General features: G+C 53.3%; 1 protein-coding gene across 5 annotated transcripts in view; it reads right to left on the reverse strand.

The window, feature by feature from the left end:
- SH3PXD2A (SH3 and PX domains 2A) overlaps positions 1–12,070 on the reverse strand; it is a 250,807-nt gene that overhangs the window by 62,995 nt on the left and 175,742 nt on the right. For 2 of the 5 annotated variants that reach the window (XM_050804906.1, XM_050804904.1), the window contains exon 7: positions 3,144–3,188. The exons of the other annotated variants lie outside the window; for them this stretch is intronic. In XM_050804906.1, the coding sequence (XP_050660863.1) occupies positions 3,144–3,188 (45 nt within the window). The remainder of the gene's footprint in view (positions 1–3,143; positions 3,189–12,070) is intronic. 5 annotated transcript variants of the gene reach the window in all.

Raw genomic sequence — 12,070 nt, forward strand, 5'->3', positions numbered from 1 at the left:
CAGGCTTTGGCCCCTCTCAGGAGCTGCTCCAAACGCTGTGGGAAGGACACACGGATACTCTGTCCTTCTGACTGCCCTTCCCTCCCCCTGCACAGGCAGGCTCCCAGCTCTTCTCTCTGGCAGCTGCCTCTTAGGGTGTTCCCTGGCCAGGGCAGCCGGGCGGGCGGGAGCTGCGAGCAGGTATCCAGATGAGAAACCACTTGCAGGCCAGGCAGGCAGTAGGCAATGATGTCATCCCACAGAGGCCACTCTGGATCCCCTTCCAGCCAAAGCCTGCAGAACTGGGGGCTGGAGGAGTCTGCCTGAGTGGGGAGGGGGCAGTGGAGGGAGCCTGGTGTCTTTAGATGAGGAGTGCTTGGCAGGAGCATGGAGAAGGGGTGTACCTCTTCTAGACAGCAGAGCCTCTCTGGGTTGGAAGGGGCCTTTGCATGAGTCTCATCCAGGGATGGAACCTTATGCTTTATTACAGAGCCCCTAGTTGGACCTGCTGGGGTCCTGGGGGTCCCCTGGACCCCTGCCCCACCCTTGCCTCACATCTGCATTCCTTTAACTACCACCTGGATGGAACTCTGGCTGCCAACTTAAACTTCTCAACTGGGCTTTCGCCAAGTCACTCCCATGCTCCAACGCCTTCCATGGCTCCCTGGTGCCTATAGAATAAAGGCCAAATTCAAGCCCAGTCTTTCTTGCCAATCTGAGCTCCCCAAGTTCCTTGACCCCCGTCCCCCACACCACCATTCCCTGCATCACTCATGATTCAACACACATGTATCGAGCACCCACTAGGTGCCAACACCCAACACCACTGCTCCAGGCAGCTTCTTACTTTCCAAGTCTTTGCTCTAGCTGCTGCCCCCTGCTGGAATGCTTTCCCTTCTCTCTACCAATTCCAATTTCCCAGTTCTCCCCAGGCATCTCTGCCCTCCAGGAGGCTCCTGATCACTCTTGTTCCCTCTCTTCTGTTCCCTCCTCAACTTTATGTTGGGCATTGCTCCCCAACCAAACCATGTGCCTTGGACAAGAGTCTCTCGACACCCTAGGACTAGTGCCACAGGACATGACATGGGACATAGTAATTACCTGAAATTCATGATGGAAATGCTTAGAATTAGAATCTAAAGATCTGAGGTCCAGTCCTGCTTTGCCCTTACTAGCTCTGAGATCCTGGGGAGGACACGTAACCTCTCTTGAGTTTTAGCTTCATCTGGAAACAGGAACAATTAGCAGTTCCTACCTCACGGGAATTGTTCTGAGCGTGGAATGAAGTGATGGGGCTTCAAGTACTATGGAAACCACAAATGGTCATTTTAAAGCAAACGGAGGGAATGGGAGATCTGGGGAGCAGCAAAGGTGTTGGTTCCTTTGTGGGCTCAGAACCCACAGGTTCAGCAGGCAGCTCGGTGCCAGGGCTGCAGGTGCCAGGAGAAGGGTGGGGAAGGGAGGCCTGGGGTTGTGTCCCTGCAACATGCCCCTCCCAGACCCCACCTTCAGCAGGCAACGGGTACTTGCCAGCTGGATTGAGAGGCAGCTCAGAGCCCCTAGGCCTACTCGGGAGGGATGCCAGGCTAAGCAACCTGAGGCCCCTGATCTATAAGGATCTCCAGCATCAGCCCTTACCTCTGAGTTTCCTGTCTCATATCTCAAAGAACCCTCCAACACTCCAGATAGAGAAACCAAGGCCCAGAGAGACTTTGGCCCTGGACTCGCAGTCTGGCTGGGTTTTCCCCCAGCCCACACGGCCTCCCCTGGGCCTCTTGCTCCAAACAGCTGGGACCATCTTGAGACATGGTTAAGTGTCCTCCCCAGGGTCACAGAGCTAGTAAGACCCTGTGCTGGCCTCCACCCCAGGTTCCCCACGACTCCCCAACCCTGGGCATCCTACAAAAGTCCCTCTAGCCCCTTACAACTGGTTCCTCCCAGGCTGGACTGGGACTGCTGGCCCCTCCGCTATACGTTTGGTGAATAAAATGTATTGCTGTGGGCCAAGTGGGCTCTGGCTCACTGGCGCATGGAGAGGGGAAAAAGGGACAGGAGCCCAGAGATTAGCTCAGGCCCAGGCCCTTGTCACAGGAAACTCCAGAAGGACGATTGCAACGCCTCCGACCCACTGCCTTCTCTTCTCCTCTGGACTCCTCCCAACACGCTCACCTCCCATTCCCCGCCCACAGCAGCAGGAGGGGCTGAACTTTGGGCTCTAAACCCTGGGGCTGGCCCAGCCCCACCACCCCACTCAGTTCCCACCCTTCTGCTTTGTCCCCTATTCCCCCAGCCTGAACCTCTGCTCTCAGGTTTGGGGCTAGAGGGTTAGGGTGTGTAACAGTCTCAAAAACGGAGGGGCCCCATAGAAGACCGTTCTGGAAATTCCATCCCTCCTCCGACCATCTCCATCCAGAAGCTGAGAACTCTGCTGTCCAGGATTCTCTGCCATGGTCCCGTAAGACCAAAGGCTGAAGGCAAGTCCCTGACTCCTGCCCAGCTCCTCCCAGACACAGGCCAAGGCCCTAGTCCCTGAGGGCCATCTCAGCCAGGCAGGCCAAGCTCTGGATTGCTGGGCATGGGGGCTGCAACCCATCTTCAGTGAGTCACAGACCTGCCCCACCCCCTGCCCCAAATCTCCAGCTCCCCAGTGAGATCACTGGAAATGAGGCGTGGGTGCCAGGGCCCTCTGCTCTCAGCCTCAGTTTACCTGCCTGAAGTGAGATGAACTGTCTTTGGCTTGGCTCTCTCACTGGAACGGCCAACTGAGATAAGGCTGAAGATGGCGAAAGCCCCACCACTGCCTGAGCACTTTCTGTATGCCAGGCTCCCCACGAGGTGGGATGGCTTCCCCTTAAGGAGGTTACACACCCCACCCAAGGCAGCATAGCCAGGACGTAGCAGAGCTGGAATTCAAACCCACACAGCCTGGGTCCAGAGCACATGTGCGTACACGCTGAGCTACGTGGTCATCACTCAGCAAAGGGCCCCGCGTTCGGATCTGACCGGGGAGGCAGAGGGCACAGCAAGTGGAAGGCCCCCTGCCATGCTGGCAAACAGCTGCTGCACATCACAGGAAGCATGCACAGGGCCTGAAGGCACCGGCTCCCGCGCACATGGGCCTGGAACACACATGCTCACACACATGCACATACGCTGGGCAGTACCTGTCACGTCCTTCTTGGGCGACTCAGCCCAGCTGGACAGCCACACTTCCGAGTCCCCGAGAGCAAGCGGCAGCAGGAGAGGAGAACCAGAGAGAGAACGGTTAGGCAGGCAGGAGATCCACAGCCAGTGGCTGCAGGCGCTGCGCTCGGCCAGCCGCAGGCGGAAGGCGGAGGAGGGAGGAGAGTGATTTCCTGGCCCTGGGCTGTCTGTTGGGCGTGGGCCCGTGTGATTACAGAGGCGCTGGGACACAGCCGGCTGGGACAGGGATAATGAGGTGTCCGCCGAAATGCAGGACTCCTCTGGAGCACAGAGAATCCTACACGATCCTCCCTGGAATGGGGCCCGTGGTTATCACAGCCCTGTACAAGGCAGCCTGACCCTTCCTTTCTGGCCATGTGGGTGGCTGGGTCCCACGGGGCCTGGTGGTTGCAAGGATCCTCAAAGGCCAGCGGGCTCAGTGGCCTGGACCGGGAACCTCAAATGTCAGGGTTGGAGCGCCCAGGACCCATCTCTAGGCCTGGGGGCACCACACCCACTGGACCCTGATGTGTCATCCAGCCCTTCCTGCAGCCCCACCCACTGAGGAAGACAGATTGGCCCCAGCAGAACAGAGAGAACACTGTTTTAGGGAGTCTCGCTCCCCAACCCCAATGCAGAAGGATGGGGACCTTGAGTGACCAGAAGAGATGAGGGCTCTACTCCAGGCTCAGACAGTGGTGTCCAATCTGAGCCTCAGTTTCCTCACCTGTGAAATGGGATTTAGAGTTGTCTTCCTGCCAAGAGGAAGGAGCAAAATCAAAGCAGCATAAAGAACATATGATTGAGATGTGATACCATTAACATCTGAATGAGGCAGAAAGCTCTTGGTCTAATCAATGGTTTGTGCATTTCTAGAATAGAAGAGAAGAGGGCTACCATGTCAAGAGCACTGACACAGTTGAACTACAGTGACTCATTTAGTCCCCACGGCAACCCCATCAAGTGGGTAGGCATTTTTAGCCCCATTTTACAGGGGATGACTCTCAGACATGGAACCAGGTCTGCCGGCATCCCCAGGCTGCTGCTTTCTCTGCTGGGCTGCTCTTCACCTCCAAAGGAGCAAAGCACTGGCTGCAGTGGGGACAATTAAAAGAACGCTGGATTGCAGGTCTGAGAGACAAACCCTGGCACTGCCCACCAGGCGCTTGCCAGGAGAGGGGCCTCACCCATTCAGAGAGTACTGATAAACAGCAGCAAACACTTCACAGCATTTCCCCTCTGCCAAGCATCCGGCTGAGCACTCTGCGTATAGTAACTCGTATTTTTCCCAATAACCCTACAACGATGAGTTCTATTATCCCCTCCATTTTACAAATGAAGAAGCTGAACCAGAGAGGTTAAATAACTTGCCCAAGGTCACACAGCTAGTACAGCAGTGTCCATCTCTTGCAGGGACACACGCCTGAGCTAATCAGAGCTTGACGCTGCTCTCTATTTAAAGCACCTGACTCTTTCCCTCACTCAGCAAGCCACCTTCCAATTGCAGGTTGGCTCCTGGTGTAGAACTGGAAAGCCTGGCCCCCTTCCAGTTCTATTGTAAATTAGCAGAGTGGGGCTTTGGTGGAGAGGTCTAGCAAGGCCTTTGGGGTCTGACTGCCTGGATTCAAATCTAGGCTCTGCTCCTTTGAAGAAGTGACTTACCCTCTCTGAGCCTGTTCCTGAACTTGTAAAAATCTGGATGACGTGATATACTTACCTTCTGGGTTGCTGTGAGAATTAAATTAGATAGTATGTAATAGTGCCCAGCGCAGTGCCTACTACATAGTCAGTGCTTGATAATGGTTAGCTGCCACTAGCAGTAACTCCCATGAGTGTGGTTAGCATGAGTTTGCCTCCCTGGGTTCAATCAGCTCTGGAGACACTCAGAAAACCATGCCCCAGGCCTGCAAGGACAAGAACTAGGCAGTGTTTAATACTGGATGCACCAAGAAAAAGCTGGCACCCTGTTAGAGATACTGCCCTACGGTCACTCTCAGACACCGGGTTATCTGGAATGGAAGGTAGAGGGACTCCAGGGGACCTCACTCAGAGACAAACAGGGCAAAATCTGAGGTTAGAGCCCCTCCCCAGGTTCAGCAGTCAGTAGCCTCCTTGGGGAGCAGAAGCAACGCCGGCCCAGCTTTCAAGCCCTGGTAGGGCTGAGACAAGGTAGACACACCAAGGGCCTCCACAAGGATTTAAGCTGGTATGGCCAAGGACGTCTGGGTTCAGAATGTGGGTGTTGCTGCCTGGTGCCCACGTCTTGCTGAAGTTTCAGCTCCCTGCTGCTGCATCCCAGAGATGTGGCCAAGTGGGCTGCCTGCTGCAAGGCCCTGAAATGCCCCCGAGCGGGCCTAGTACCAGGCCCATCCCAGCCCCATCTCGCCCTCTCTCCACTCCACTCTCCACTTCAGTTTGCTTGACCACTTTGTCTACTTTGGGTTCCTTTTGGGTTCTTCATAAGGAGACCTGAGAAGTGCTAACCTCTTTCAGTGAGCCAAGGAAAGCTGTTTTGCCTGGGCCCGGAGAACCCAAGAAGACCTGTTCTGCTGGACAGGTGCTTGCAAAGGGCCAGATAATAAACACTGTAGGCTTTGGGGGCCAGATGGTCTCTGTTGAGACTACTCAACTCTATTCTTATAGTACAAAAGCAGCCACAGGCAATACATAAAAGAATGAGTGGGCTGTGTTCCAATAAAACTTTATTTATAAAACCACAAAGGGGGCCGGATGTGGCCTGTGGGCAGACAACCAGAGCTCACACCTGTCGCCTTTAGTCCCCATAAGCAGGCCTCTCTCTCCGCAAAGGAAAATAGGAAGCAGACTAGAAGTAAGCCTGTCTTTTTAAAAAGAAGCCTCTCTCTAAAACATGATTTATTTCCCAGTCCTCTGACCTGCAGAATTAATCCAGTTCTGCTGCTCCCACTCAAAGTCCCTCCCCCTTCTCTCTAGCCCACTCTAGCAAGTTCTCAAGGGGTGGGAAGGACCCCTTCTTCCTCATTACAAGGAACAGAGAAGAGCCCCTGGCTCATAAACCCTAGCCCTCTGGGCCAGGAGGCAGACAAGGTTGTTGGCTAAGGGCTGGGAAGATGGGGAGTTGGACAGACAGAGGGATAGGGGTGAAGGAGCAGTGTGGGGGCACAGCCAAGTGAGCAGCTGCGACTGACATGAACCAACTACTTCCTGTCTTCCCCTGTCTCTGCCTCCTTCTCTGGTCACCCAGAACCAAGGGTCCTACAGAGCAGGGTCACGGGCCTGCTGGAAAGTGAAGGGCATCAGACTGGAAATCTGTACCCTGGCTCTTGCTGAGAACACACTGTGTGGCCTTGGGCAAGTGGCTTAAATACTCTGGGCTTCGGCTGGGCGGTGGCTCACCCTGTAATCCCAGCACTTCGGAGGCTGAGGTGGGTGGATCACTGGAGGTTAGGAGTTCGAGACCAGCCTGGCCAACATGGCGAAACCCCGTCTCTACTGAAAATACAAAAATTAGCCAGGCATGGTGGTGAGCACCTGTGATCCCAGCTACTTGGAAGGTTGAGGCATGAGAATCGCTTTAACCCGGGAGGCAGAGGGTGCAGTGAAACAAGATTGCGCAACTGCACTCCAGCCTGGGTGGCAGAGTGAGACTCTGTCTAAATAAATAAATAAATACTCTGGGCCTCAATGCTCACATCTGTACAGTTAAGCATTTGGGCCTATTGCTCCTGTCTGATGGCCTGCCTGAGGCAGTTGTCTGACATTCTAGACCTTCCCGGCAGAAAACTGGTAGTCTCCATAACGCAAGTGGACCACAGCAGAAATGAATCTTTCCAGAGAAACGGACTGTCCTTCCTGGGAAAACCACTTGAATGCAGGCTCAATGGAGGCAACCCAAGTCCAAAATAGCAGATGATTCAGGAGGCACAGAGGGCAGAGATCTGGAGCAAGAATAAAAGCAACCTTGGTTCTTGTGCTGGCTTTGCCACTTAGCTCGCTGACTCTGGGATAGCTGGCAAATCTCTGAACGTCTGTTCCTTCTTTTGTAAATGGTGAAAAAACTCCTGTCCTGCCTTCTTTGCAGGATTAAGACTGAAATGGCGTAATGCCTGGGGGAGGTTTTGGAGGGCTGGGAATTAGGCCTCTGGACACGAAGAGGAGTAAGTGCTAGGGACGAAAGCAGTAGTTTCCTGAGAAATGGCAGGCATGCCATGTCCCTCCCTCACACGGCCCACAGTGCTCATGTCCCTGCCACGGCTGTCCCTCAAGGCATTGCTCGCAATACCAGCAATAAGCCAGGCCAGGAGAAAACCAGGGGACTGCAGATTCCGGCCAAATACAGGGACCCAAAGGCACTTAGATGCTGAACCTGATCCTTGACAGGCCCAGGTGATACTGAGAAACCAAAGAACAACACTGCAGGTGCCCCTGACTTTAAGGACAACCTACCCCACCCAGCACACATACATCCAAGGACTTCATAGGAACACCTGGATAGGCCTAGGTTAGGAGAGGGTCCTTGGCTGCTCTGAAGATGGTGAGTATCTCAACCGTTCCCAGTCAGTTACATGTCAAACTTCTTCCACTCTTTCTCCCTGTCTCACTACTGCACTTGACTGGTCTTAAAAATAATAATAATAAAGGCTGGGCATGGTGGCTCATATCTGTAATCCTAGCACTTTGGGAGACCACTGTGGGAGGACTGCTTGAGCCCAGGAGTTGGAGACCAGCCTGGGCAACATAGTGAGACCCCATCTCTACAAAAAATAAAAATCTAGACAGGCATGGTGGTGCCTGCCTGTGGTCTCAGCTGCTCTGGAGGCTGAAGTGGGAGGACTGCTTGAGCCCAGGGCGATCGAGGTTGCAGTGGGGCATGATCATGCCACTGAAATCCAGCCTGGGCAACAGAGTGAGACTCTGTCTCAAAATAAATAAGTATAAAATAATTTTTAAAAGGGCCCTTATAGATTCATAGTAAGGCTTCTTTTAACCTTGAGTAACTCCAGAGCAGTGAGAATTGGGTTGAATTTATCCAAATCTAGTCTGAAACCATGCTTCCAGGAATGCTTCCCTGGTGTAAAGCAAGTTCCATCCATCCAAACTAATAAATCCAGAGCGGGCCATGAGCCCAGGTGGGAGAGACCGGAATGAATACAGCCAACAGCACAAACTCCATGGAGAATGAAAGAGAACCACAGGCTCAGGGGACCAGGGCTGGGTCACCAGCCTTGTCAGTTTCTTTCCACAGCCCCGCCCTGGGCTCCGGGGAGGGGAGGGGCGACAGGCCGGGGGCCCAATGAATGAACACCTCCCTGTCTTCTCCATGCCCTTCCATCCTTCAGTATCTGCACACACTGGAGCACTCAAGCCCTCTCCCTCTTTGGGAATACTGTTCTTACCTCACTACAGCTTTGAACTGGTTTCTAAATAACTGCTGCAGTTTAGCCTTTCCTCTCCCATACAACTAAACTGCACAGGACTAGATTTCTTCGGTTTCCTGCAGACTCCACGTTTCTTTTCCTTTCTGGTTAGGACACCAGGAAATTTAGCCACCACTTTCAGGCCATCAAATAATTAGGGCCTAAGAGCTGCTAGTCCTATTATTCAGCAGTAACAGTCACTGTCATTGCTGCCATGAACAGGGCACTTTCTTGTGGTAGGCACTACTGCATAGGCACACAGCAACTCACATCTTTACAACAGCTCAACAGGGTTATCATTCCTTTACAAAGAAGTAGTTTGGCCTATGTGATACTCAGTTTAGAGGACCTAAAACAGGTTGTCATGCTCAGAGCAGCAGAAACTGAGGGGCAACAGTGAAAACCATGTGAATATCATCTGGGAAAAACATGGATGGCCAATTCGTAATTCTTAAAAAGTCTTAAAAAACATGGCACCAGGCTGGGCGCAGTGGCTCACGCCTGTAATCCTAGTACTTTGGGAGGCTGAGGCAGGCGGATCGCAAGGTCAGGAGTTTGAGACTAGCCTGGCCAAAATGGGGAAACGCCGTCTCTACTAAAAATATAAAAATTAGCCAGGTGTGGTGGTGTGTACCTGTAATCCCAGCTACTCAGGAGGCTGAGGCAGGAAAATTGCTTGAACCCGGGAGGTGGAGGTTGCAATGAGCTGAGATCACGCCACCACATTCCAGCCTGGACAACAGAGCAAGGCTCCATCTCTTAAAAACAAACAAACAAACAAACAAAACAAAAAAAACAAAAAACAAAAAAAACATGGCACCAATTAAGATGATAGAAAACAAATAGTTCAAGTATGACTTCCAATCCAAGCACACCTGGGTGGAAGTCGTGTTTAGTGTGTGAGCTGCTTCTGACATGGGGAACTCTACAAAGCTTGTTCCAGGGTAAGCAGCAGCCAGCTGGTCAGAGATACCCACGGCGTGAAGAAAGAGTACCCTTGCACTGGAGGGCGAGGGGTGAATGCTGCTAATGCAGCAGCTTGGACCCCAGGCCTGCTCCTACACTCAGAGCCTCCAAGGCAGAGCTGGCTTCACGGAAGTGTGATCTGGGCAGTGGCCGAGGGTCCTAGGTTTAGAAGGGTCCCTGCAGCTGATTTAATGCTCTTCTGTCAGGGATTTCATTAATAATTTATGAATGAGAGAGTCTTCATTTTCATGTGGATCCTGCAAATTATGTAGCTGGTTATGCCCAAGGCCTGAGGGTTTGGGGCCACTGAGCTAAATAAACAGAAGTACTCAAGAAGAAATCAAGTAGAGCTGAATTTCTGATGGATATCTTCTTAAAGACAGAAAGCAAATCCCAAATGGAAAGCCAGGCCATTGTTTGTCTCCAGGTCCCCTCTCTCTGCTACATCTTTGGCTTCTTGGCGGTACCCCACAGGCTGGAAGGACTATTTAGGGACTCAGAACCAGAAAGGAGAAGAGACTTGCCTAAGATTGCACAGCAAATAAGCAGTAGGGCTGGAGCTAGAATAATTATACCAGTTTCCACTTACTTAACATTCATGCTAGGTGCTGTGCTAAACATTTATGAACATTTTCTTGTTTAATCTTCTGTAATTTACAGATGAGGAAAGTGAGGCTCAGAGAAGTTAAGGCTCTGCCCGGGCACGGTGGCTCATGCCTGTAATCCCAGCACTTTGGGAGGCCAAGGTGGGTGGATCATCTGAGGTCAGGAGTTCGAGACCAGCCTGTCCAACATGTTGAAACCCCATCTCTACTAAATATAAAATTAGCCAGGCGGAGTGGTGCATGCCTGTAATCTCATCTACTTGGGAGGCTGAGGCAAGAGAATTGCTTGAACCCAGGAGGCAGAGGTTGCAGTGAGTCGAGATTGCGCCATTGTACTCCAGCCTGGGCAACAGAGTGAGACTCTGTCTCGGGGGGAAAAGAAAAAAAGAAAAGAAAAGTTAAAGTTCTTTCCCAAGGCCCTACAGCAAGAAGTGATGGCATCAGACTTAAGCCCAGGCAGGCTGGCCAGGAATTGGGAACAAAGGGTCCTCATGGGGGATGTCATTTTCTGATCCTCCCTGGCCACTGGCCAAGGCTTTATTTATTTCTGCTGCTTTTTGTAAATGTAGCCATATTCCTATTCCTTTTGCTCTCAGCAAGAAAGGACTTGCCTCTGTTCCCCGGAATCCAGAACATGTGTGGGGGCAGCCCAGCCCAGAGTAGGAATGCACTATTGACCCTCCGGCCCTGGGTTATGCAGTCAAGGAGCAGTTTCCCTGCTCAGGAGGGGGATGGGGTGGGATGGTGTGCAGTGGGGGCTGGGCCTGGAGACCCTCCACAGCCCCTTAGGGACTAAGTCCAAGGGTGCTGGCCTAGGCCAGGCCTGGGGCCAGAAGGGTCAGCCCAGCCTAAGTGGGTGTGGATGGAGAAGCCAAGGACGCCCTAGGAGCACTGCGGCTGCCTAGAGGGGGCTGCCCTGGCACGGAGTAGCTGGTAGTTCTGTCACCTCCCTCCACCCTGCTGAGAAGACCCAAGGCTTCCTGGTTAAAGACAGGTGCTGGGTTAGTGAGAGGTGCTATGGGTGGAGAGAGGGGTGCTGGCCAGGGAGGCTGGCAGGTTCAGAGCCTCTGCTCCCAGCAGCTGCTGCCGCCCAACCTGCGGCAGCCCTTTGGGTTGCGGCCTCCCCCTCAGTTCTCAGGTCCTCACCTCTCCCCACCCCAGGGTATTTGTATGCAGAGAAGAGACAAACTCAAGTTTGTTCTGAGTTCCAGGATCCCAGCCACCCGCCTCCCTGGGGTGGCCTGCCTTGGTGGTCCTCCCCCACTTACTGGGAGATCCTCCCTCCAATTCCCCCACCCACCAGCTCCCCCAGAAGCCCGAGCCAAAGCCAGTATCTGCATTCACACTGAGAAGGAGCAGCAGAGAGGCCGGCAGCGGGATGAAGTCAGCAGCCGCTGGTCTCCAGCCCCCAGTCTTGCAATCCGCCTCCTCCCTGGCTCAGTCTCCCTGAGAGCCGCGAGTGAGTGATGGAGTCAACAGCAATGGACTCAGGACAGACATTCCCCTCCCTGGACAACGAAATGTGGAATGTCTCCTTCTCTCCAGACTGGACTCTTGCTATCGGATTATCAATGAATCAACCGCCAACTATTTCGGAAGCATCAACGGCTCCTGGTTGAGACCATCTGACTCTCCACCCTCTGTCTAAAAGCATCAGACACACAACCACAGACACCCTCCCCAGCGTTCCTGTCTGCTTCAGGAGTCATGTAGGTTTGGGGAGATAGGCTGGGTCCCGGAAGGTCTGAGGGAGGAGATGGCAGGGCTGAGTCCTGGAGGCCTTGAAGGTATAACTGGACCCATCTTTGGGGGTAGGGCTTACAGAGCCTCGGGGACATCTGGCTGGATGCTGCCATCCACTGGTGCAAGACAGGGGTAGGGATTGGGGGTCAGGGGTAGGAGGAGAATTCATTCCTGGACTGAGGTTGAGGACACCCACTT

The sequence above is a fragment of the Macaca thibetana genome, chromosome 9 (assembly GCF_024542745.1).
Source record: "Macaca thibetana thibetana isolate TM-01 chromosome 9, ASM2454274v1, whole genome shotgun sequence".
Taxonomy (NCBI): Eukaryota; Metazoa; Chordata; class Mammalia; order Primates; family Cercopithecidae; genus Macaca; species Macaca thibetana.